Source organism: Aythya fuligula, chromosome 13, assembly GCF_009819795.1.
Source record: "Aythya fuligula isolate bAytFul2 chromosome 13, bAytFul2.pri, whole genome shotgun sequence".
NCBI classification, from domain to species: domain Eukaryota; kingdom Metazoa; phylum Chordata; class Aves; order Anseriformes; family Anatidae; genus Aythya; species Aythya fuligula.
In genome coordinates this window covers 4132255-4159873 of record NC_045571.1, presented here as the reverse complement: position 1 = coordinate 4159873, position 27619 = coordinate 4132255, and the positions used below count along the sequence as shown (strand labels likewise).

At 46.5% G+C, this 27619-nt stretch overlaps 1 protein-coding gene across 1 annotated transcript; it reads left to right on the top strand.

The window, feature by feature from the left end:
- Positions 1-16150: 16150 nt before the first annotated feature.
- FGF16 (fibroblast growth factor 16) lies at positions 16151-26722 on the top strand. The gene is made up of 3 exons (XM_032196457.1): positions 16151-16424; positions 22469-22572; positions 26310-26722. The coding sequence occupies exons 1-3, from the start codon at positions 16151-16153 to the stop codon at positions 26553-26555; spliced, it is 624 nt and encodes a 207-aa protein (XP_032052348.1). The 3' UTR covers positions 26556-26722.
- Positions 26723-27619: the final 897 nt, after the last annotated feature.

The following is a 27619-nucleotide window of genomic DNA, read 5'->3' as shown; positions in this document are numbered from 1 at the left end:
GAGAAAAAGAAAAAACACGCAATTCACACCAGCAAATACCAATGCAGAAAAGCAGAAAAACAGATTGGGTCAAAACTTCAGCCTGAATGCATTTGTTTCTATCCATAATAATGATTAATATTACGGCAACACCCTGTATTGAGGATATAAAAACAAAATCCTCTCCCAAGAAATGACTCAATGTCTTCACTCTCAACTATCTGTGAGATTCCTTGGAAAGAATTTGAGGTCCTTAATGCACAGCTCTATTTCATCCCAAAAAGCTGTCAGTCTTCACAGAGCTGCAGGGCAGCGAGCGCTTCATCACAGTCTCACACCTGTCCCTGTACCTCCCGATGGCCACTGCGGCTCTGGAGCACAGAAATCGTCTCTCAGTCTCAGGCTCCCAGTAAGAATAAGCATCTTCACTGCGAATGACACAGACAGAAATTTCAGGACATTTTAAAAGACAAGTCAAATGAACCGTGACTCTCAGCCAACGCCCACTGCAGTCTATTGGAAAGTACTGCATTAATTTTCTTTTCTTCGTGGTTCATCTTTTTTCCACTCTTTACAGGATTACCTAGAAAACCGCGGATACGGGACTAAGTCCTATCTTATGTTTCACCATTTCTTTTTAACAGAACTTCAATTACATTAACTAAAGTTTTCTGCTTATGCATATTTTACAAGAAAGAATAGTTTAGAAAAGGTTCTATTCTCCTCTTTTAGCTCAATGAACTGCCCATAAAATAGAAAGCCCGTGACTCATCCCTTTTCACTGAAGTTTCACTTTTTGCAGCAGAGAAAGTCAACTGTCTTCCCAATTCAGCTTCAGACATCATCTTAAATCAGATCTGCTGCTGAGTTTTCTGGTAAAGAATCAGAGAGGGGGGGAAAAAAAAGAACAAAACAAACAAAGAAACAAACAAACAAAAAAACAAAACACTTCTGCTATGCTAAGGCTGGGAACCCCTTTCTGCTAAACACAATTCTTCCAGGCTTTTGCAAACAGACACAGAATGACCTAAAATAGGGCCTCTCAGAATAGGGCCTATGTTCCAAACATAGGGGTCATTTGAATGCTCCTGGGACCCCTAGAAATAATTTTCTTCGGCTTGGCAGCATCTACCCAAGTTTAATTTGCACAGACGTGGGGGATCAAGCCAAGGCTCCGATCATGCCCACATAGCCTCTGCCACTTGACATTGACTGCAGATGGTGCATGGCACCTATCGCCCCACTGGGGAAGCGGAACTGAGTACAGCATTTTTAAAAAAATAAATAAATAAATAAAAGGTTTGGCTCTCCATTGGAGCATAAAGTCTAATATTCATGACCCGAATGGATTACATTGCATACATACGAAGTGGGAGGCTGAAAGGCTTTCTAGCCCCAAAGTTCTCAAATGGGCTGTGCAGTTCAAAGCAATGTGTAGTAGCTCCTGAACCTGCCCTGTACCCAGCTGGGATGCAAGTCCAAGCTGTGGCAGAAATCTGAAAGGAGACAGTGCTGGGGTGAAGACGGTGTTTGTGAGAATTTTTCTCTGTGGAGGGCTATTTATTTTTTAATTATTTTTTCCTGAGTATGACAGAAGACGCTGCAGGAGCACAAACTATTTATGAGAGCAGGATTATGTCTGCAAATGTCACAGGATGACAGAGAGGACATTAATGCACTGAATAACAAAGTGGATCAGGGGAAGGTAACTGGATTTAGGACAAACATTGCACATGGAGTATTCAGGATCCTCTTTCTATCCTCTTTCCATACGAGCTGAAGGGCGTCAGTGCCATTCTCCCATTGAGATAGGTTCTGAGGAGATCACAGCTGGAATCAGTGCATGAGAGCAGCCTGGCCATTGCTGTCTGAGTATCTCTTCCCATTCTTCCTTTTGGCCCAGGGCATTGGTATGGTCTTTGAATTTCACCTTGGAAAAACAAACAAACACATCGTGCACATGCCAGGCATCCACGTGATTTAGTAGAGAAATACTTTTTGTACTTTTCCTTGTTCTAGGAAACACTTCAGATGCTGACGTAAAACAAAAAGCAAATGAATAAACCTGGTGAATTTTCCTCAGACACCTCAGATTGGGCAGCTCATTACTCAGATGAAGCCTACTTTCCAGGTAGATTCTTACCTCCAACGGACAGGTTCTGCACAGCTAAACACCAAGTTACATTACAGCCTACATCGACTGCCGGGACTTTTCATCTAACAGTATCTATTTTCACAGGTTTTGACAGAAATTGTAAGTCCTACGAAGTTAAGAGTGTTCAAGTTTTGCTTGCTCTAAGAGTCTTAGAATAAGATTTAAAAAGTCAAAGAAAACATCAGACAGTCATGCTTTTATCTGTCCCTGAATTTGTTTACTGGAATTCATACGATTAGCCAAATTTTCCAAAATATCTTTATGGCCGTCTCTTCAAATTACAGAACCCTGTGGCCACTGTTGCACTGCAAATGCAGCTGAGAAAAGAACTGCTTTAAGGCCAGCCAAGTTGATATTTCACGTAATCTTTCACAGCGATGAGATCATATTCTACCACCACGCTAATTCTATAATCAAGATAAGTCCTTGCTTTAGAGGGACCATGACTGACACATTCCTTCCTTCTGCCTTAAAGGCACAATCCTGCTGCTCTAGCAATCAAGTGCCTGATGCTTTAGGATTCTGAAACAACTGACAAAATCTATCTTCAGATTTTAGAAAAAGAAATATTTGGTTTACCCTTATATATAAGAATAGGAGAACAAGCTAATTTAATGAATAAAATATCCTTGAAATCCCTGGTCAGATTTTAACTTGTGTAAAGTTAGCTGATCTCCACGCCGGCCCACGCTCCAGTTAACCCTGCACACAGGGCTGCCTCGATGTACAGAAAAGGCTTTCGGAGTGCACACTACCTTAAATTCCTCCAGATAAAGCTCTTCTCAGGCAACCTCTGAAGAATTTATGCTGCAGAATTTATGCACCTTATTTTTGAGTGCTCTAGCTAAACTCACTCAAGCATATTTAATTTTCAATCTGCAAAAAGGCAAATGTGTTTGTAATTAAGCGAGTCCTTACTTTACTGTATATAAATCAGGAAAAGGGAAAGATATTGTTAAATGAAGACAGCTACCAAAGGAACTATTTTGCTGCCAATTAGGTTCATAAGGAAAAGGCCTTTTCAATAGCTGGTTTCCGTTGTGTCTAACTAGATGCTCTCATTTGTTTTGCAGGGGCCCAAAGATTAGCCCTTCATTAGGGCAAAGTTTAGCGAAATGGCTAACTTAAAACTCATTCCCTTACTCCACAGGTTTTTGTCTTCCTTTTAAGTACGATGATTTGCTGGTAAGTCATTTATCTTCTCTGACAGATGCTGCTGTTCAGCTTCTGATCACTCTGTAAAGTGCATACACACACACACAAAAAAAAAAAAAAAAAAAAAAAGGATTTTTTTTATGACTTTTAAACAAGAAAAAAAAGTCAGTTTTGTAATGGTGTTGATTCTTCTAACATGTTATCCTACCACAGTAGTTAGCTAGCTATATTCTCCTTGATGCAACCTCCTCCCCCGTTTCATCCATCAATCATAACTAAGCAATCACTCGGCTCAAACAGGCACAGTCACTATTTGACAAGGAAGACAGCCTTCCTAAAAGCGCATAAGAAACACCGTGGAAACTCATACAGGTAGACTTGACGTGCAACAAATTTTTCCTTCAGAAAAGGATTAAACAAAAAGCATTGCTAAACGTATCCTTTTTGAGGACAAGTCCAAAACAATAACTCTCACTATTTCTTGCCCTTTTTATTTTTTTTTTTGGTGTAAACTTTTTTGTGTGCGTGTGTGTAAACTATGTTTCAGAAGGTTTCAGTAAGGAAGAAAGCAACTACTTCCACAACCACCTCTGAAGGAAGGGAAATGCTACTCTGCTCTAATTAAGTTATACTGCAAGAATTACTTCCACCCTCTCAGACTTGCCCCATCTCACTGCAGCTTCTAATTCACTTCCTGGCTTGAATGGCTAAAATCTAGGTGCTGTGGTAAACCATTCCTTCATTAAATCTACAGAGGCAGTAGCGCCAGGCAGGCAGTTCAAAGAAAAATCTTCCTTCAGGGTTGTAGGCATCATTCTAAGTAAACCATGCCATGTCACTGCATTAACAAACACATCCAGTGTTATTCACTAACTCTAAGCTACACAATGTGGCCCTGGATAGCATATAATCGCACGTTACCTCTCTTCTCTGAACTCTGAAACTGAGAGGGTCTCCCTTACCCAAAGGAAAGCTGAGTAGAAACACGCTGATGTTGTTTTGCAGCTCTGTGCTATTTGATTAAATCCCCATTTGTGGTGTTCTTTTGCCACCCCTTTTCTCAAGGCTGTATCTCTCACACAGCTGTTGCACATTGGGTTGGGGAATTCACGTGGAGACTCAGGAAAGCAATAGCTTGGCAATTCCAGCGCTGCAAAGGCAAAGCTGAAATGCCTTTATGTAGCACCTGCTGAGGAGACCTTTTACTGCTTTCATAATATGGAACAGGAGTTTGGCCCCAAGGGGAGGATCTCACTATACGCATGCAAAACCCCAGGTTCTGCCTCATTACGGTTATTGGCCTACCAATTAACTCGCTTCCTGTGAGAGCTGGGAGGAAAGCAGTTTGTTCATGAAGATATTCAGACTCTACAGTTGGTGAAGTTTTTTTTTTTACTTTAAGGACTGTTAATGTCCCTAATTGGCAATTGTCACTAGCCATTCCAAACACTTTTCCTAGGCCAGACAAAGCATCACACCCCACTTTTTACAGATGGGCAACCTGAGGCCCAGGACAGGACATCCCACCCCAGCTCTCCAGGCGGTGTGCAATCTGCCTCCACGCAGCTTCTCTGCTGGCCTGGGTTTCAGGTAACTATTTGTACGTGGCTCTAAATGGGAGTGTCAGAAATACTCATTCCTGAAAATGTTGTGTGTCTGGGAATGTTTCTGGGATGCCCAGTTCTTCGAGAGTTTATTCTAGGTCATTTTAAACGTCTTTCTGGTACCATCATGCAGAATTATCCATTGGTGGTACCATCTGCAACGATCAGATACTTCATTTGTAATAAGACTGGAAAAAACATTAATGTAAAAATGCCTGAAATAAAAATTCCCCTCAAAATAAGCTGTGCAATGCTATTTAACTCAAAGACTCTTTAATACAAGCAGCACCTATGATGTAGCACATACCTACACAGTGTTAAATCACACTACTGCAGTAAAGCTGTTGGTCTTGATTATTTAAAAGCTGATGACCTGTAGGCTTCACTTTCATTAACTGCTGGTATCAGCACATCCCACGGGTCTGATCGGACTGCCCAACGATCCACGTTGCTCATACTACATTCGGCCCCTGCTCCTGGTTCATCAGCCGTAGATAAAAGTTTGGCTCCCACTTTCTGAGCAACAAAGACTTCTCTGCGGTCAACCGACAGTGACGCACGCCAGTTCTCAACAAATCCACACCACTGCCATCAGCACACAGCAGCGCTGCAGCCAAGACGGTGACTGTTTGTTGTGACAAAAGCTGCAGATCGCACCAGTGTTGTAGTTGATTTTGGCATATAATAGAGCTGATGTGTGAGCCGTGGTTTCCAAGCCCACTTGTTCCTTCCCACCCGCCACTTTTCTTCAGGCTTTTCCAGCTCTGCCTGTGGCCCCGTCTCATTCCCTATATCTGTAGCTCCCGTCTGAACTCAAGTCTAGCCTCTGTTCATTCCATGCACCACTGAAATGGGGAATACTATCTAGTCAATCTCTACACCGGAGTTCAACAAGCATGCTTTACAATAAATACAGGCTGGATTATCTTTGATGTGAACCTATAGCTGGGATTTGTATTGCTTACCAGATTAATTAGTCTAGCCAAAATTTTTAATACCATTCTGCTTGCCTCAGAGAGACAGAAAGATAAAGATTTAATTTTTTCTGAATGGGCCATTACAAACTATGAAATTGCTTGCTGTTATCTGCAGCAAAGCTCTTTGTGGTCTAGCTGTATTTGTTCTGCATAATGAACAGAATGCCAGTGGTTTCCATCTACATGCAGCTCTTCACTCAGGGCACTTTACAGACACGGCTGACTACCTTTGCCTGCTACAAACGGAGTAACCAGAGGCAAAGAAAGCTTTAGCGGTCAAAACCCACTTCTGTGGCAGAGTCAGGAATAGAACTTGGAGCTCCTAAGCAGCTCCCAAGGGCCTGTTTTAACCACCACACAGCACCACGCAGGTAGGGTGCAACCACAGGTCGAGCTCTGCTCCAAAGGGAGCAGCTGGCTGCAGCGCCGTCAGCTCCCCTGGAGCTGTCTGCGTGCATGTGTACAAACACATTTCCCTCCCATCCTCTCAGAGCTGCATGGAGGTGGGACTTTTTGTTTTGTTTTAATGTGTCACCCGAGAATAAATGCCTGAGACATTATCTGCCCATTCCAAGAGTTCAGAGAATGTGTATGACATCATGGGCACGGCTCCCCCACTAATCACATTATATGCTGTTTAACTTAACACTGCTCAGCTTTGTCTGATAACGTTGTAAATACCATTTTATTGTAAATTAGATTATACAGACCTTCCCAGAGCTTAGGTCAGTTCTTGCGTGAGGTCCTTGTTCTCCCTCCCCTGTACTATCCCAACGCAAATCGTTTCAGTGTCTAACCCAGGGCATTTCTACAGGAGGAAGCACAAGAAGAAAAGCCTAACCCATTGCCTGTTTCTAAGTCAGCACTGCAGACTGCAGTAAGTGGACAGAAGACTCCATACATCTGTTCTTTTTCTCATTCTTTCCTCAGAATAAAATCAATATTTTTTGTTTTTCTCTTGAAACTGGCTGGATTTCATTACAATCTTCCTGTGAGGTAGCTTATATTTGAGACCTATCATTTCCTTCTACCAAGCCTAAGCTGAACTATTGCCGTTAGTAGCTGCTGTGTTCTTATCCAGCAACAAAAAAAACTGGCCTTAAGGTTTCTGGTTTGTTTACAAAAGAAGCTGTAATTTTTCATTTATTTATTTTTGCATTGTGCCTGAGAAGTAGATGATTTTAATTTTCCAAATTTTGACATGTTTATTGCCAAAGGAGTTATCTGAAAAGTTTCTAATCTTTTAGAAAACCTCAGCAATGGTATATCTCAATATTTTTAGACTATTGCATGAGAAGATACTCCTCGTCTTCCTTCCCTCATTTTACCAAGGCCATAACTACCCATGCTATTAAAGCAGAGGTCAGAGAAGCCAGACTTCTGGGTCTATGCTCAGTTCTGCCCAGCTCTGTGTTTCTGTCCTCACTACAGTCAACAGTCTCTTGGTGTCAACCTGAATTCTGCTGCACATCCAGAAGCAAACCTCTGAGGCTCGCTATGCCTCAGACAGAGCTATACCAACCCGGGACCAGAAATACCAGCTCCCTACACCGAAAGGAGGCTTTGATTTTGGCTGGTGTTGGAACCAGTTCTCAGGAAGGGTTTAGACCGTGCCTTCCCCACCTCCCATACTTGAGGCAGATAAATCTTATCATAATCAACCGAGAAAGAAAGCATAAGCAAGGCTTATCTTTCCTCAGCACAAATAAGAGACACGAGAGAGTTGCCCGTGCTTGTTGCTCAGGGCCCAACACGTCCTTAGGACAGCTTTCCTGCAAAATATGGTCTTAAGGAGTGCTAGCAGCTCGCAAAGGGAATGCAACACAGCCCAGGTGACTGCTCAGACCAAAGCAAAGCTAACACAAGTGCTAGCAAGGCACCAGTTAACTCCACTAAAGATAGATTCTCACGTCCTTGAGCAAGCCACCTGCTTTTTGCTTTCCCACATGTTCCCATCTGGAGAAAGGCCACAGCAATGCTATACAAACAGCGAAGGATGCTGTAAAATAAACATTTTGGGATCCTGCATGAAACTCAATCTGCGATTACTATATAGTGCAGTTGTGTAAGGACAATGCTATAAAAACTGGATCCTATTAACTCCTGATTTCGCATGACATTTGAATGAAACTCACATTACAAAACTCAAGTGGCTGTCCTGAAAAGAAACACTTCTCATCCCGAAGAAAGTTAATGCATGTTTCAAAGGGTGTCCATCAGATGCAAGCAAGTCTGTGCTCCCTTAGATAGCTTCTTCCTATCCATTGGCCACTGGCAGAATTTATCAAAAATGTGTCTTTACAGTGGTTTTCATAGCCAGTTAATTCCATTCTTCACAGACACATAGCGAGGAAGCAGTGTGACTTGCGGGGCAGCTGGCTGCTGGATCTCCAAAGTCTCATACAATGCAACGTTACTCGAGTCAACTTTGTGAAGTACCTGGCTCTTTTCCTGACAGCAGGTGTGTTATGCTGTATTTTAGTTAACTGATTCACTGAAGAACAAACCAATTAAAGTATAGAGGACTTATATACAGAAAAGAGTAATTACAAAATAATAAGCAAATCAGGCTATTCACTTTTTTTTTTTTTTTTTTTTAAGTTTCTGTGTGTCTCACAAGCATACAGCCCACTACTATAAAAATCAACTTGAGTAATGTTACTCATGTGAACCATCAGCAGTGAGGCTGAGAAGTTTCAGTCATCACAAGTGCCATAACCATGGCCTATTAGCATATTTAGGTATTTATTTATTTTTGCCCTTTTCTGTCCCTCTGTTTATTTCAGGCTATCCCATAAAAAAAATAGTCACCCAGTTCTAGAATAACTTCCAGCACAGACTTCCTGACCCCACCCCACATACTAATGCATTCCAGTTTTAGTTCTGCAGGGAGAGAACAAGTGTCACTGTCCTCAAAGACACACACAGAAAAGTTCAGCTACAGGACCAAAGATCCCAAAGCAATTTGACCACAGACAAATACAGAACTCTGTTCCAATTTGTAAATCTGCACTGCAGTCGCAGGACAAAGTTCACAGAAACAAGAGCTTGTGGAGGTATTTAGAAAACACTTCCAGGCGATAAGGCAAGAAAGCTCAATGAATCTTTGTATCTATGTTAAATACACAAAGCTACAGCCCTTTAGCAAGGAGAATGAACTTGAGGCAGCAGCACAGATAAAAATAACAAACTGATATGAGGAATTAACTGATAATCCCTACAGGTACCACAAGGGAAATGACCAGACTATTAGCTATGGCATGAACTCAAGCTCATAAAGGAACCTCGCTGTAAGAAGAGAGAAAGAGAGAAAAGGCGACATCATGGCTGGTGAAAACATCGTAGCCAAGAGAAAAAGATGTTCAGCATCAGGGATGTAGGGAGCTCCCCAGAGGGCTCAGAACAGCATCTGTGATGTGCCTATCGCTGTTTCATATTCCATAAACTATGTGGAAATGCTGCAGGCAGGTTGCTGATGATACAAAGTCATTCCCAAAAATGAAACCTAAAATGCATTCAGTGAGTGGGTGTTAAAATAGTAAATTTAATTCAAAGTTCATAAACGAAAAATAATGTATGAGGAAAGAGCCAGCCTCACTGTTCTTTAGATCAGTTATTGCCACTTCTGAAAGAGATCCTGGAGAAGTGGATAGTTCTCTGAAGAGATTGGCAGGGTGTTAGAATCTAGGAAAAAGACATCTCATTAGGAATTTTTTGGAGAACAAAGCAGAAAATGTCATTATTCCTCTGAATATACCCATGGTACGCCCACCTCTTCAACACTGAGCAGAGTTTCAGTAATTGTGGAAATACATAGCTACAGAATAGACAAGAATAATGGTGCTCCAAAGCTGCAGGTGATGTTGGGAAGCCTTAGCGTAGGGAAAACTTAAGCAAGCTGGAGCCTTTCAGCTTGGAAAACAAGAATAACAATGAAGTTCTAGACAAGCTGTTACAGCATGGAAAAGGTAAACAACAATGATTATTTAAAAACAGTCTTAACAGAAAAAAAAATAGGGCATCAACTCAAGCTGGCAGGCAGCAAGCAGGTTCAAAAGCAAACAAAAGGAAATTCATTTTCACACAATACCTAATGATGTTGTGGAACTCACTGCCACGGGATGTCATGGCAGCCAAAATCACAAGTGGGTTTCAAAAAAACTGATTAGACAATTTTATGGAAAAAGGTCCATCAAGGAGAATCAAAAACAATGATACAGCTACAGACTCCAGCTCAGGAAGGTGCCTACACCAGAAAGCGCTGGAAGCTGGGAGGCTTTGCCAAAGGAAGTATCACTCCATCCTCATCCTGTTTTCCATACTCTTTCCATACACAAGTTATTAGCCATTATCAAGAAGCAGGATATGGGGCTAGACAGACTTTTGCTGTGACTCTTTTATATTTGACCAATACCAACTGATACAGATAGAGACATACACGCCCCCATGGTCATGGACGATTCTGTAAAAATTTGATATAGTTAACAGACACACATGTCAGAATAACATAATACATGACATTTTTCACTGGAGTAGGACTAGAACCGGCTTTTGTGTTTCCATAGGTATGTTCTGAGTCTATGCTTTCCAGAGAGGAGTTACGACATTATCCTTTTTATTACCTAACTACAGCAAGAGACGGATCCAGTAGAAAGAACTAGCTCCATATTTCACCTGTAAGCCACAAAACAATTTACATCCTGCTGACTGAGAGCTTCTCAGCCTAAAACAAAGAAGTACTGAGGTACTGAAGTGCCTATCAAGTCTGTTGATCACAACTGTGCTGCACAGGTGCTTCAAAACACAGATTACAGCTTTAAGTCCCACTCTAGGTCTAGGATATAATTTGAAGTCACAGTAAGGCTCCAACACAACAAAGTGAAGCAGTCCTTTAAGATGTTGTTCCTTACAGACTTCAGCATCCTGAACACACTTTGCAACTTGAACGGCCTCCTTATCTTCTGCTTCTCCAGAAGTGAAAACAGAAAAGGAAGTGACTCACTGCTAAATGGGTGCCCCCCCCACCCCTTAGAAGCCACGACAAACATGCTGTAACAGATTATTTACCACCCTTAATTGTTTCCTAAACCATGCTTTAAAAAAAATAGATGATAACAAAAGGATTTTACCAAGATACCCTTCTTCTAACTTCTGTCATGTTCCTTGGTTCAACTGGTCTGGGAAGCACATGCTGCTGTCTTGGCATGAAATCACAGTACAGACTACAAAGTAAAAGGTACATGCAAGATACGAGCACCGTGGACAGAAAACTTGTGTATCAGTCAGTGGCTACGTGGCAAGCTGCACTGGCATTGTAATACATGGAGTGGCACAACTGCACAGGTAGGTTTCTTCTGGTACACTTGGCCAAAAGCAGAAGCCTAACAACTCAGCAGTCCTATAATTCCAACACTAATCCCAAGAAAAAGTTCCAATTGGAAACTACTGTGATATGCACCACTTTCCCCCAGTTAAGATTCCCCCTCTGTTCCTGACACAGCCTCTAGTACTGGGAAATTTATCAGTATGAATAACTCCAGTCAGGAACCAAACCTGTGACAAGGAAAGGTGTAATTTTTCAGGGTGAATAAACCCCTTCAGTTTTCAAAATGGGAAAGAACCAAGGCAGAATTGCATAACTGAGTATCAACAAAGCGCTGACGTTCCTTTACACATCCATGTACGTAACTTGCTCCCCTATACAGGACTATAGAGAGCTGACTTAGACACAGGAATTCATGCTAAGGGGGTTCTCGTGAGTCAGCAGTGAGCCAGAAAAACTCTGCTTCCTACTTACTGATTCATATTGGGATTACTAAAAGCAGCAGATCCACGTCTGACACTGAAATAAACAGTAACTGGAGAAGGTGGGATTTCCCCCTTTGAAAAACACATCATTCATTTAGGCACCTGATCCCAAGACCAAGGCAGGCAAGTCTGGAGCTTTATCTCCAGACCTGCACTTTAATCTGCCACCAATTCTAGACTTGCTGCAAAAATATATACATACTTCTATATATTGACTGAAATCCAGCTGTTTCATTCATGCTGCCTTCCATTACAAACCTTTCCAAAAGAGAAAGCAGTGATGTTTGTAACACACTTCTTAATGCAGTATCTGGCACAAACCGGGCCTATGCTGGGTTTAGGGCCTGGAAGTGCTACTACAAACGATAACAATAACATGAGCTTAAGTAAAAACAACCATAGATAAAGACCAATAAACCATCCTTCACCCCCCTTAAGAAAATTTGTTTATTCACCCCCTCACAAAGGTGGTTGCCCTGTTTATCTGCCGGGGAACTTCAGACATTCCTTCCATGTGCAGCGCAGATGGTCGCCACACAACAAAAGGCAGAAGGGCTCCCTGCACACAGAGTGGACATGTCTGGTTTCTGGATAGACAGATGCCTGGCTGGAGCTACTGCTCCAGCAGGGCTGCTGTGCACTCAAAATCTCCCCAAAATACAGAAAATCATCAATATCCTTTGAAAACATCTCTTAGTGGAAAATGAGATTGTCTGGGAAAGCATAGATGCACAGTGACCTTGGTTGTGAGTCTTAATTCATTAGTGTGCATAAATTGTTTTGAGATCCTGCGGTGGGATGTGCTAGGGAAGCAGAATAATTATTCTAAAGTACAAGGCTCTGCTTTTTTCCTTTATCCTCAGATATTCTTCATGTCTGATTTTTGACTTATGGCCATTGTTACTTCAATTTATTTTTATTTTTAGCTATCCTGACCTTTTCTTGACCAAATGGAATTGCCCCAGGCAGAGGATGTGCAGTATCTAGGTTTGCTCATTGCATTTGTTTGTCTTACTCTTTTCTAATTAATTTACTGCTTTGTCCCCAGTCCTGCTCTTCCTATCATTTTATAGCAAGATATCAAATGCAGCTGCTCACTGCAAATAGTAATTATTTTGCAAATAAATGCCATCAGTATTTTTACTACCTTGCTACACATCAATCACAGTGTATGGGAAAGGGCCTGCAACGTTCACGTGTGCCAGCTGAGAATAAATATCATTGGTAGTTCTTCCGTGAATTGAAATACAAGATAGTCTGGCAATAACCATTTCAATTACCAAGGTAGACAATACAAGCTTTAATCAACGAGTAAGCCAGGTGAACTGCATAAACTATAACACAGCAGAGCAGAAAATTAGTTCTGTAACACATCACACTTTGTGTCGCAAATTGTGTAAAAGTGTCTATCCTCATTCAAGAAATTGCTGAGTGCATACCTGTTTTCTATCTGATATAGGAGAAAATACCTAAAAACATTTCTTTTTCCAAAGAATTTATTCTAGCTTTGAGTATTCAAAATACATACCTTTTATTCTTCAAACAATACAGGGCACAACTCTCTCTGCTCTTTCCTCAGCTTAGTAAAAATGTAAACAAACCAGGAAATTAAAGACAAAAAAGAAAAGAGAAAGCTACCTTTTCTGCATCCTGTTGTGCCTAAATAGAACATTTTGTACCAGCCCATACAACTTCTCAATAAAACGTATTGCGGACACTTCAAAAGCTGGCCATAATCATGGAGAGTTAAGTGAGGAATGTCAGCTTGGATGAGGGATTTCTCTGCTTTTGTTATACATTATTTAAGTATGGAGATTTGTGTTTTGTTTTGTTTTTACTTTATCTTGGATTTTACTGTAATGTAGTTTAAATCTTACTCTTTTTTTTTTTTTTTTTTTTTTTTCTCCAGTTTCCTGAGTATTCCTATAAGTGATTGTATGGATTTGGGCTTAAGGATACTGTAACAGATCCAGAGCCTGTTGAAGTCAGTGGCAGAAGCCTCCACATGGTTTACTTAGTCCTTTAATAAGAAACTGTCTTTTTCTCTCTCTTCTTAATACTCCTATGATCTACCTTCAGACATATTTAGGAATGAGGTGAAATCCTGGTCTCTATGAATCCAGAGGCAAAACACACTCACTTAATTCAGCAAGCCCACGTTTTACAGAAGAGCGTATTTGATTGTACTGGGATCATTCACATTATACGAATTTCATGCATTAAATTCACAGCATTAACAGGATTATGACCTTAGCAGTTACTCAGATATGGAGTGTTCCTCCTCGGGCTTCTCTCATTTTCGGCAGGCAAAGTTTGTTTCCTTCAGTTACCCAACCACACCTGAATCTTCATATAAATAACACAGACATAAAAACACCATCTTTGCTATGGGATGCCTGAACTCCACAGACAGTGGTATCCCCATGTAACCATACATGACAAATAGCCAGCAAACACACTTGTGCAGATTTTACTACCTCAGGAACAGACTACGTTTTAAAAACACCCATGGTTTTAGGCTTCATGTGTCAAGTTCTGCATCAACTACACCCCTTTTACAGCCGCAGCTCTGACAGGAACAAACACCCCCATCTCGCACTTAAAAACCAGATCCCTCACCCGCTGCAGATGCACGTGTGGATACTCCATGTCGTAATATCACAATTTTCTTCACGTCCTCACAACAGAGCATTGCCCGGGCCTGTGGGGGAAAGGGGGATGCATGTTATGGTCATTCCAACCCTCCCTCTGCCTTGGGATAGATGTGGGGAGAAGCGTCCCACTGCAGGGGGGCTTAGGGGTGAAAACCCTTCACAGGAGAGACTTGATGAGAGGAAGCCCATGAGGGCACAGATCCCACTGAGGGGAGAGACTTGATGAGGGGAGACCCATGAGGGGAACCCTGCTCCTCTGGAGGGGAGCTACTTGCAGAGCCTCTGAGAGGTGGAAGACTTGCTGAGGGGCACCCACTGTAGGAGAGACCCGTGAGGGGACAGCCAGGCTGAGCAGAAACCTGCTGAGAGGAGCTCCCCGAGGAGGGGTAAGTCACCCTGAGGGAAGCTGCCTGCCAAAACAGGAGACCAGAGAGGGGAGATCCATGAGGGGAAGGATGCGCGGAGGTGACAGACCTACCGAGGGGAACGCCACTGAGGGGTGTCCCCTCCTGAGGGGAGCTGCCCGCCAAAACGCGTGACCCACTGAGGGGGCACCCATGAGGGGCAGGACCCGCTGAGGCACAACAAACCCACAGAGGAGCGAGTCCTGAGGGGAGCTACCTGCCGAAGGGGCAGATCCCTGAGCTGTGAGGCCCCTTGCGGCTGCCGAGACCCTCTGAGGAGGGGTCCGAGGCTGCAGCCCGAGGTGTCCCCAGCGGCGGAGCGGGCTGTTTTTGCGGAATGTTTTTGCGGGGGGGTTTTGGGGAGCTGGTTTTTTTGGGGGGGGGCTCTCCCCTGGTCCTTCCCCTCCCCTGGCGGGGCACGGGGCGATGCGGATCCCCCGCTGCCCTCAGCGGGCTCTCGGCGAGCAGCGGCAGCGCCGCCTGGCGGGGCCGGGCTGAGGCGGGGCGGCTCCGGCTGCGGCTGCGGCTCCTCGGCGAGGCTCGGGCGCTGCCCGGCCGGGCTGGCGTTTTCCCCTCCCCTGGCGTCCCGCACGTCTCCCCGTGCCTGCCCTCGTCCGTCTGCGGCGCTGCCGGCAGCTGCTGCCACGGATACGGTGTCGGAGGGCGCGGAAACACCTGTCTGCAACGGGAGGAAGGTGGCGAGCGAGCCCGGGCTGCCCAGCGCCGGCCCCGGCCCCTCAGCGCCCGCCGCTTGTAAACCCGGCCGTAAAAACGCCGCGGGATCACTTTTCAAAGAGATCGCTTTGCAGCTCGGACGCTGGAGAGAAAAAAAAATAAATATATATATATATATTAAAAAAAAAATAAAAAAATAAAACACGGTCCCCTACGTGTTAGTTTTTCCACAGCGGTCGGTGTGAGGCGGGGGGGGGAAGGACACGGCCGGGGCTGCGGGGCACTGACAGACCCTGGGGGGGCCGGGAGGGGGCTCCGGGCTCCGGGCAGCCCCCGAGGGGGAGCCGGGCCGGGGCCGCATCCCCGGCTGCGTGCGGGGGCTCCGTGCTCCCAGCCGGGACCTGCCCGGAGCCTCGCGTGGAGCTTTTCCCTGCCGTGTTTTTTTTTTTCATAATAAAAGAGGGAGGGAAGCTTTTTTTTTTTTTTAAAAAAAAAAAAAAGGATCAGAGAAAGGAAAAAAAAAAAAAGCGATAGCCAAAGGGGATGCCAGTGAGGTGTGGCTTGCATTTAAATATCCAATATGTCAATGTAAGGGGAGTGTGTACGTATATAAAGTGCCGTTCGCATCCGCGAGCGGGCCCCAGCCAGCCATGGGAGGCGCGGGGAGCCGGGGCGGGCCGCGCGGGGCCGGCCGGGCTCTGAGGGGGCCCTGAGGGGGCCGCTGCTCGCCCGCGGCCCCATGGCCGAGGTGGGCGGCTTCCTGGGGGCGCTGGACCCCGAGCTGCACGGCTTGCCCCCGGCCCTGGCCGGGCTGCCCCTGGCCGACCCGGCCGGCTTCCTCAACGAGCGCCTGGGGCAGATCGAGGGGCGGCTGCAGCGCGGCTCGCCCACCGACTTCGCTCACCTCAAGGGCATCCTGCGGCGGCGGCAGCTCTACTGCCGCACCGGCTTCCACCTGGAGATCTTCCCCAACGGCACGGTGCACGGCACCCGGCAGGACCACAGCCGCTTCGGTAAGGGCTCCCGGCGGCAGGTGGCGGCCCGGCCCGGCGGCAGGTGCCTCCCCCGGCCCCGCTCATTAATTAGCCCGGCAGCGGCCGGATGCAATTAGGCTGCTCAGCGAGCGCGCCCGGCGGGGCGGGCGGGTCGCGCTTCCCCTCCTAGCAGCCCTGCAGGTGCACAGGGACGAGCCCCGGGGAAGAAAAGAGGGGGGAAAGAGGCAAAAAAATGAGTAAAAGTGGATGGGGGCACCGCGGGGTGGCCGCTTCAGCGCTGCCCGTGCCCCTGGGCTTAACCCCGAGGCAGGCAAAGGGAAGCAGGGAGCACGTCGGAAAAAGAAATTCCTGGCTTTCTCGTGTATTTTTTTTTTTTTCTTTCTCCTTCTTCTTTTGGCCTCGGCAGATATCTGTGAGCTAATGTGATTTCTTCTCCTTGCGTGAATTTCGTTAGGAGTGTCTCCCCCGAGCAGGCAGGGATCGGTTGGCTGGACGGGCGGCTGCAGCTCGGTTTCGGGAGGTTGTTGGAAGGGAAAGGGGAAGCTGAAGGGGGAAAAATGCTTAGGGGACCTCCGAAAGGAGCAGACGGAACAATAGGCAGAGCGCTGTGGATTTACCTTGCTGTCTGGAATAAAGCTGGAAGACTTCAGAGCCTGTATCTGTGTCACACGAGAGCAGGGATCTCTAATGAGACTCTATGTAATCTTCAAAAAATGCATCCCAAGCCACAGGCGAAGGAGTACAGTAAGTTTGAGCACAGCTAAGAAAAATTCCCGCTACTTCAGCATCTAGTGCAGGTGTCTGGGTAAGCTATCAACAAGTCCCATGCCAGTGATCTCAGCTATGTTGTCAACAGGTTGCGAGAAGTGTTCGCAAGACTTTTTACAGTTTTCAAGTGATTTAACTCCTCGGTGAAGGGAATTCTTTTTTTGCCTTTAATTGTTTGCAACCGGTGCTTTCTGAGACTTCAGGAACGCCGCCGCCGCTGCTATTGTTGTTGTTAGTTTAAGGCAGGTTTTTGGAACAATTGGAAAAGCTTATCTGTGAACTGTGCTTTCCATAAACACCAGGTGTGTGTGTAACATGTCCCTGCCTAAATCAACAAGAAAGTCATAACCTGCAGGTCAGAGTAAGGTACTAATGGGCTCGTGGGGCAAGTGTTCTTTAATTACCTCCCGAAAGACACATATCTTTTAACCTTTAAAAAGAAACTGAAAGCGAACCCACTGCATCTGTTTGCTTTTTAGTTTAATCTGCCAGTTCTTTTTTTTTTTTTTTTTTTTTTTAACCTATCTTTATACGGGTAAACCATTTCAGATGGCTATATCTATCTCAGTCCCACTTTTTAAAAGATTGAGTAAAATAAACGTATTTCCAAACAAACTTTGGAAGAATGCATTAAACAGGCTAAAACTTTTCATGAATTTTGCACACTTAAGCTTAAGTCACACAGTGTGTTCAATAAATCGAAGCATTGGCATTCCCTAAGCGTTTTAGCAGTCAGCATCCAGCTACGTAAACTAGACCAGACTTCAGATATAAAATATTATAGTTTTCTGCTTCAGGGTTTTCCCAGAGGCAGTGTAAAATAAATAGTTATTTGTTGTAATTGCAGGACAAAGCCCCACAGGATTAGACTGGAATCCTCATGTTCAGATAAAGTTGGACTGAATCTCGCTGCAGCAGAGACTCAAAGCAATAACGTATTGGCACACAGCATTCACCATCTGCATTCAGTAGCCATGAATATTTAAATTCCAATGTTATTGGTATGGTTCGTATTAGGATGTCATGTATCGATGCATTCCTAAATTTTGCATGCAGCAGGCAGAAAGCAGGAACTTATTACAGAAACAGGCAGGCTGTACAGTGCTGGGGAGCTACAAAACTACACCGAGGGATCCGGAGCTAGAGAGGGTTTCAGGGTAGCAGTTTGAAGCCGCCTTAAATCTAGGGGCACCTGGGGAAATACTTAGAAACCCTGTATGATGGTTTGGCAGATCGAGCCCACATGGCTGGAAGGTGCTCCCTGATCTCCCGAGCAGATTATTAATGTGCTTGCACCAGGGATGGCTCGCAGGGACGCCCCAGCACAGGCACGTATCCAGCTGCAGAGGGGATGGAGGTTGGAACTGGGCTCTGTATCCCTATCTCTGATTACTGGAAGGGGTTCAGGAAAAGACAGACAGTATCTGCACCATCCCAGAAGTTAGCAGATGTGTATGTCGTCCAAGTCTTTCAAGGAGAAAAATAATGAGCCTGGCGATGGCAGCCGAGGTCCTAACAGGAAGGATTAAGGGAGAGATTAATTTGTACCACAGAAGTCAAGGGATGTGCCAGCAGGAAACAGGGAAAGCAGCAGAAGCATCTACCCACAACGCCTGAGCGGTCGCAGCGACTATTGCCTCTCATCTGTTGAGGACTGGAGCTTTCTGAAATCACACCTGTCCCCTGGAATGTGACATTTTATACTTGTAAAGACACAGATTCGCACAAGAATGACAGCGTGCAGCTTATTTTTCCTAGAGGAGGCTTAACGCAAAGTTTGGTGAAGCTCTCCAGGATCCTTGGAAGAAAGCTTAGACAACAGGAGTGCCCAAATGCTCTCTCTGAACTGGCAGCTCCACCTGAGCCATCCCAGGAAAAAAAATAAAAATAAAATGAAGTGTTTTTAAAAATGTATCTATCTTCTCGCTGCATCTGCTAGGAACCTTCCTGTACAGAGACATAAAGGATGGTCAAAGGCTGGAGAGGATTTGGACCGACATTACCACCCCTATGAGAAGAATCCTTCTGCAGAGGGAAGTGAGATCAGTCTGCCAGGAAAATCCTTGCCAGGAGGAATTGCTCCCCTTCTGCCTCAAGTCTGTTTTACACCAGCACTCAACAAGCAACTCCAACAGCGCTTCGCTGCAAGGGAGGAGAGGAAAAGGCCTCGAGTTAGTGCTGGAGACTACTAAAGGGAGGAAACAAAGCTCTTCTGGGGTACAAATCTGGTAATGGATCTGTAACAGAGCCTCTTAGAGAAGCTGGTGAACCCTCCAGAGCAAGTTTTGCAGTAGATTTTGACATTCAGACTGCGGTGCACCTGTTCCCAAACAGTTGTTGAGGTTTTTAGCTGAAGCTTTAGGTTTGTGGACATTGATACAACATCTGAGGTTGTTTCTGTACCCCGGCTCGTCAATACAGTCATGCAGGAAGAGACAGGTGCAGCGAGCTGAATTGTTCTTTGAGGGATAGTTTGGGGTAATGCGAGAGCGCGCGGGGCTGGCCGCCACAGCGCTCAGATCATGCAGTGCTCTGGTGTTAAAGGGATCCAGTTGGAGTCTCAATCAAATCTCTCCTAATGTTATCTAAAAAGACTCAGCGAACAAACAGAATGAATAATCGAAGCATGAAAAGTGAGGGCAAGTCCTGAGGGAAAAGAAAAAAAGAGAAAGGGGAAAAAAAAAAAAAAAAAACAGCAAGCCATGGTCTACCACAAAAACACACCGCCACAACGTGAAAGAAAATTCTTGATCTGGCCCCAGTGGCCGCTCCCTGTGCTGCTGGAGATCAGATGTATGAAGCTGCAATTTTGTCTAGCGACTGGAGTGAGCTAAGGACAGGATGGATATTTGCCCACATTTTTTCAGCCTTCACTCTGTCTCCTGACTTCTGTGGGTTTAAGTTACGTTCTGAGTGCTATTCGAACAGAGCTGTCTTCGGTGCACGTCTCCAAGGGCCATCAGAGATCAGGAGAGGGGAGTACTGACAGTGACACTGGCAGGAGAGGTTGTCATAGGTCCACCTTGCAGAAATCTCGGTTGCAAGAGCAGCAAGTGCACAGCTAACGTGCACCAGAGGAGCGGTGTCTGGCCTCCTGGGGAGGGCTGCACTGCTCTGGGATGCCCTCACCAGGGCTTTGGAGATGGCTCCGAATGCCACAGACTGAGCCTGCTGGTGGATAAACTCAAGAAGAGCTCTCTGCTTCCCTTTCTCCAACATCCCTTGGTTCCTAAGCAGGCCTGGGAGCATTCTCCTGTTTCTCAGGGACAACAGAAGGTAAATTTAAGGACCAAAGGCAAACCAAGCAACCCAACTGGTACCCGTAGGGTCGATCTACGGCTCTCCAGGTAGCAGACATTTTTCACTTGAATGTCCGCTTGTCATCAGCCTGGATCCCCATTTCTAGGGATCCCTGTACTCCTTTCCCCCTGTATTACTTTTTTCTTTACTTTTCTGAATCACCATGCCACTGTTCAGAGGGGTGAGTGCGTTCCCGTTACTCAGAAGTAGCGGCTGTCCTTATTTTTGTCCTGCAGGTGGGGAAAGGGAAGTGCGCAGCAGGTCAGTAACTTGCTCCACGTTTCAGGACCTGTGGGGAGCAGAGGCAGAAGAAAACCCTTCATCCTGCACCTCTTCCCTCCCTGCTCATACCTCTGTTCAGATAAGAAACCCCGAAGCTCGGTGCACGAAGAGCAGAGCCAGCTCCTGGAGGGCTGCCTGTGCCCACTGCCTGCTCTGCGGGCAACGTGTGCCCAGCCTGGGCACGCAAGGGAGAGGAAAGAACCGACTCTCTGGGAAAATCCATAGCTCTGGAGTCCCTTGAAGAAAATGTGGGACATCTGGAAAGGCTGTGCTTTCTTTGTGCTTTGTAGGACCTAATGGAAAACGAATGCACTGACGCATTGTGCTGCTCGCCAGCAGCCCAAAGCCCCACGGAGAACAAGTTACCCCGCTCTGAGTGTAGCTGGGCGTATTTCAGCCTGGCAAATTTCTGCACTGGTCTAAAATTCAAGTTGCCTGTTTGCTTTCCTGTGTGTCTCAAGGAATTCCAGCTCCTGGGTCCATATTTTGTCTCCGCCCCGCAGCACCTGCTGGCTGCAGACAGGCGAGCCGTAGCGCCGACAAAAAGTCTGACACGAGGCAGAAAGTCCAAGTCTTGCACCTGACCAACCCGTCTGCGCCCAGCTGAGGGGTCTGGGGCCGCATATCTGCCCTATATTTAGGCGGTGACACCCTCAGAAAGTCAGCACAGCCACACCTGACCGCGCAGAGGATCCCTTTGCAGGGCCGAGGGCTGCCTGCCGCCGGAGTCAGCCGGCTCCGGTGGCCGAACGTCACGCGGTGCTTTTAGACCCGGGGCACGCTCTGCAGAGGAGCTGTGGGAGGTAACCCGATCGGTGGGGCAATCGCTCGGGACTGGACATCTTGGGAGCTATATTAAGGCACCTGGAGCCCGGCGAAAGGTTAGAGCAACTCTGCCCTCCTGGCAGCGGACACGCCCTGCCCGTTCATCAGACAGATCGGGGATGGTGCAAACCCTCCTCCTGCCTCCGCCGCAGCCTCCTGGCTGACTCGTTCAGCGCTGGATGAGCACAAGCTGCCCACGCCCTCGGGATTGGGAGCATGTGAGATATTCAGAGTCTCACCCAGCCCCTCTAGGAGGCTTTTCCCTGGAGCTTGGAGGGGGCAGGTGGCGCAGGCGCGTTTCTACCTGTGCATACCAGAGGTTGGCTTTATCCCTGAAGACTCTATGCATTTCGGGGTGGCAAGCACCTCACTGCAGCAGCGGAAACAGGACAAGCCTCACAAACACATTTTCTAGTGCTTTTCATTTATTTTTATTGAAATCATCACTTTATAATTGTGTGGGGCTGTCTTCTCATGCCAGAAGCTCTGTGGGGACAAAACTCCCTTGGCTTTTGGTGAAGAGGAAAGACCCAGGGTGGCAACAGCCTTGTAAAACTGCTTGTGGGCCAGGCACACGTTTCTGCATCTCTCTTTTTGGTGATTTAAAAAAAATAAATAAAAGCAACAGCTACGCCTAGCGCTCCTTTTCTCATTAGGAAAGGGAATTTCCCTCGGACAAGTCAAGTTCATAACGCTGGGGAGAAGTCTGGAGTGGAAATTGAAGGATTGCGTGCGTGTAGGACTGCAGACTTAAGAACTGTGCAGTTATAAATAAAGTAAGCAAGGTCTGTGAGAAGCTCTGCTTGGGAAATGCCGTTTCATGTTTGTCACTTCAGCCTGGCGTCAGTTCTGCCACCTGTATGATTTGCGTTCCTTTTCTCTTCTAGGGATTTTGGAGTTCATCAGCCTGGCGGTGGGGCTGGTCAGTATCCGTGGGGTGGATTCGGGACTCTACCTCGGCATGAACGAGAGAGGCGAGCTGTATGGGTCGGTAAGTTCCAGGTCTCGGGAGGATACGAAATACACAGCAACCCGGGCTGTGGGGCCTCGTTGGTGTCACCAGCTGTGCCCGTCACAGGCCTCCAAAGTCCGTGTGGTGCCACATCCCTCCACCGTACCCACTGGAGGCAGAGCACCAGTGGCAGACACAAAACGGGGTCACAGGGAGGGGGATGCACTCCCCCAGTGGTGGCCAGCGCAGGGTGCAGCACCTGGGGTGCTGTGGGGGGTTACTGGGCTTAGCCTCTTGGAAACAGGGCAGGAATGGACAGCTAAAGGCACAGGAGGGAAAATTAGCATCAAAACGGGTGGGGTTTGAATGTTTTCATGAGTAACGTCACATTTATTGCCCACATGCTCAGGATCTGCATGGATCTGCAGGTCTTACACGTGTGTTACAGTTCTCTCATGGAAGCTGAAAGTGTGGTGTGTTATTTTTATTATAGCATTCTCTACAGCTCCTTTTAGGAGTTTAGGGAAGTTTCTCATAATTTCCTAAAAATACCCTTTCAGACTGAAGTTTTTCCTGTTTTGCCAAAAGCCCCATGTAACCTTCTTGCTGGCTTTCCTCTCAGCACAAACTCCTTAACGCCTCATTCAGCAGATGGGGCTGAAATGGTGCAGATCCCCCGTGGGTGCACCCCGTAAGAGCTCTGCCATCCTGGGTTAGGTCCCCACTGACCCGAAGAGAGCCAAGCTGTCCTCTGCCCGCTTCTACTCGAGTGTTTAGGCTTGTAGGCAAAGTGCCAGGTCTCAGTAGCTGGGCAGAGTCCTTCCTACAGGACTCAATTCCTAATTATTGAATTCAATATAAAACAATTAGTTCTAGTCAGCTAGAAGAATTGCTTCTATTCTGAAAATTAATTGCATTCTAGATAGCTTTTTTTTTTTTTTTTAAGGTTACTTTTCTGTAGCTGCTGCGCTGCATCAGTGCCTTTTCATCAGATGCCCCCTTGCCTTGAACTCAACTCATCACCAGGGTGTGGTTTTTTTAAATGTGTCTTTCTAGATCAGCACCCTATGGGAGGACACTGGTTTTTTTTTGAGGGTGGATCACAATAATTTTAAAATGACATAAAATAAATTGTCTTTAAACCAAAGTGGAAGGCACAAACTTTCTCTACCCAAGCCAGATCAACCTCATAGTGCAGAACTTGTAACCTTGTGTTCAATGCACATAGAGAAGCCTTCAGAAAACTTTTTCTTAGAGAACAGTAATGATAAAACATGAGTTTCCATCATCTTTTCTTCTCCCTTTCCCATCTACTGAGATTGCTACAGCCACTTTCACTACTTTTGAGGTTCAGGTACCAACGCTTATATGAGATAACCAAGTGCTAACATTGATTGATAACTTTTCTTTTTCCACTTCACTTCCTTAATAACATCTACCCAAAACAAAAGAGCAGAGACAGTGATTACCTTACAAGCATGCAAGACAGATAAAAGGTGAAGTCACCAGGAATCCATAAAACACAGAAATTTTAAACTTCAGAAATCGGCTCAAGCCTAAAACCACGCAGCAGGACCCCTCCTGTTAAACTCCAAGGCTGTTCAACAGCTCCTGGAATTGCAGCTTTTACTCATTCATGCTGAAAATGAGGGCACAAACCTGCGTATCTCCTTTGCTTTCAAGCCCTGCAGCTCTGATCATGAATCAACAAACAGAGTTAATTAAGTTCCAGGGGCTGTCTTAATGCTACCTCCCAGAAAAAAACAAAGATACAATTTTACCAGGCTTTACCTGGAAACTGAATTGACCTTAAGACATAATCATGGGAGTTTTCTCTGTTGTTGCACCCTGCACGCTAGGAAACACACTGGACACTGCAGGGATGACAGCGACCCCAATCTGAATTGTGCAGAAGTCACAAGCCAGGTCCCCAAATAACCCTGAAGTTTTAAGATCTGTAATATGCGGGCTGTGCACCGATGGCTTTTCAGAAGGGAAAGCCACTGCATTATTGCTACTTAAAGGTCCATAGAGCAGCGTGTAACAACAGCATTAGCATTACGATGGTGTTTGAGGAGCTTGCAGCAGAGGGGTGTTTTTAAAATTTCTGCAAGTGCCGTGTTCCCCTCAGTGCCAGCTTCACGTGCTGCACACATTGATGGAGCAGCATCAAGCACCAGAGCCAGCCACTGCCACCAAGGCACTTGTGCTACGTTTTCCACCAATTTCAGAAATAGAAGCAAGTACCTGGAGCAGTGAGTCCCAGGCAGTGCCCTGCATCGCCTCAGGCTCAGTGGGGACGTCCCAGGGCTGGCAGGAAAATAAATGGTGTCCTGCAGAGCCAAGATGTTTTAGAGCAACACGGTGCCTCCAAACAGCCCGGTGAAAGGCATGCAGCTGGGGGCAACGCAGCAGCGCTGCTCTGCAGTTGGTCAGTAGCTTCCAGGGTGTTTTGAGTAGGTGCCACCCTAGGAGGGAGGGGAAGAAGTGCATGTTCACTGACAGATCTGGGAAGGGAAACCCGCAGCTCCCCTGCTCTCAGATGACAAGAGCTGTGGCGGAGGCTTTTGGAGGATTCACGAGTTTCCTCAGGGTTCACTTAATTAGCAGCAAAACACTCAAAACAGGTTTTGAGTGCAGGTGAGCTCCTGTATCTTATTACAAAACACCTACTGCAGGCAGTAACATTTACTGAGCACTCCGTGCAGCACAGATAAGACACATTCCCTACCCAAATAATTCACCGTGTGGGTACAGACTCTGTAATGTTCTAACATCCTACGTCTGCAGCCCGCCTTTCATCTGAAAGGCCTGACCCCTCCTGGGCGATCCCCACGGGGTCTGCGGGTCCCCTGCCACTCAGTGCAGCCACCCCACAGCCCCCAGGTCCTGGTGGGGCCGGGGACAGCCCCGCTCCTCGCTGCGACCCAGCCCAGCCCCACAGCTGGCCCGGGAGAGATCAGAGCCCGCGGGTGACGGCCACTGCCTGAAAAGCCACCGTGTGCTGCCAACAGCCCCCGGGGCAAGGGGTCAAGGGGCTGTGGCTGCGTGACACGGGTGGCATCCATCCCCCAAACCCGATGTGTGATGCCCTGGCCGCGTGCTGGCACGCACTCATCGCCTCACCTAAATCTCCCCCGGGGTTAGGCGTCCCCGGGGCGCTGCTCCCCGTGCAGACCTCCCCACGTCTTGTTATGGCCTCACATCACAGCTCCCTGGCGCTTCAGAAGATGAAAGGCCCGAGGAATGCTTTCATTCCCATTGCAGCCTGTGTTGTTACGTGCCTTGAACTCTCACCCGCTCGCTCGCCCTGCCGGGAGGTGCCTCGTGTGCGTTCCCTGCGCGTGGGGCTGCCGGGGGGGCACGGCCCCAGCTGGGCACCCCCTGCGCCCTGTGGGACAGGCGCCGGTCCCACAGCCAAGGCCGCGAGCTCCACGTTCACACCCCGACCACAGCCACGTGGCTGCCAGGCTTGGAGTTTTGCTGCAGCCGTGTGTTATGTTCAGTGGAGGTCCTTGCAAAGCGCACGCCCACCTTCTCCTTCCGTCTCCTTCCTCCTTCAGCTTCAGAGGTCTCTGGGGCCGGGCTCGTGCCCGTTTCCAGCTTTCACCCACGATCATCATCCCCAGCAGCACAGTCCCCTCCTCAGGGGAGCCAGAAGCAGGTAGCTAGGAAAATTATAGGAAAAAAATTGAAGGACATAGGAAAATACATTTTTTTTAATTTTTATTTTTTGACACCCGTCTTTTTCTTCTCACATCCCTGCCCCAACGCAGAAGAAGCTCACAAGGGAGTGCGTTTTCCGAGAGCAGTTTGAGGAGAACTGGTACAACACGTACGCCTCGACCCTCTACAAGCATCCCGACTCGGAGAGGCATTACTACGTGGCGCTGAACAAGGACGGCTCCCCCCGCGAGGGATACAGGACTAAGAGACATCAGAAATTCACTCACTTTTTACCGAGGCCTGTGGACCCTGCCAAAATACCTGCAATGTACAGAGACCTCTTCCACTACAGGTGATGTTTCCTGCAGCTGCCCCGTCAGTGTACATACTTGGGCTCCCGAGCTTTTTCCCAGAGCACTATATTAATAGTCATTCCATCAATCCTGTAAACGTAGATGACATAGGAAAGCACTTACATTGAATTCAGACACTGCTGTTCCTCCTTGTTTCAAGCGTATATCGAACGTGGGTTATTTATGGGGGTGGGGGTAGGGGAAGGGAGGGAACCCTGCGTATAATCTTTCATTTTCGTTCACTTTCTTTACTCGGTGGCTGTCGGAGAGGCCGAATATTCAATGTTATGGTTGCTTAAAGGAGCAAACAGGCGAGCAAACTTGATCACCAGGGGGAGGAAAAAATAAAAACAACTAAAAAAAAAAAAGAGAGAGAGAAAGGAAGAAAACAAAAGACCACAGAACTGCTACAGATGCTGCTGATAAGCTTGGGATAGTTACCGGCAAAGAAAAAGCCTTTCAGATGGTGCCCTGCTTCAGCGGCCCAGGAGTTTGCTACGTGGATGATGCTACAAGGACTGGTCCTGATGTGTGGGGTGTTTCCTGCTGTTGGGGTGGGAAGGGGCTGAGGAACATTATTCAGATGTAAGCATGGATACTGTGCATAGGGACAAAACTATTTATAAAATGTATATGATATTTATTTTATATATTTATTTATTTCAAAATAATTTTATTTTTAATGAGAGATGCTATGACCGGATTTTCATCAGGAAGAATAAGGTCCTACTGAAACAGGAAAAAAAATGAGTTTTAAGAGCTTATCGGCAATAAAATTGTCTTTATATTGTAGATTTCTTGCTAGCCCTTTTTTTTTTGGTGCTCCTTAACAATTAACCGAGTATTTTCTGATCGATGTGAAGATTAAGACCACCTATAAAAAGGCTTTGGACTTTAGATAAATTTCCTAAACTCCAAACTCTTACAGAAGGGCAGCATCAAATTGTAGCTGGAACGGCTCTGGGAAGCGTGGCCCCAATGAAACGAGCAGCTGGACATGAAACGAAGCGTGGGAGCTGAGGACGGCAGATCCAGCCCTCCCCTGTGTGCTGCCAGGGACAAAACCA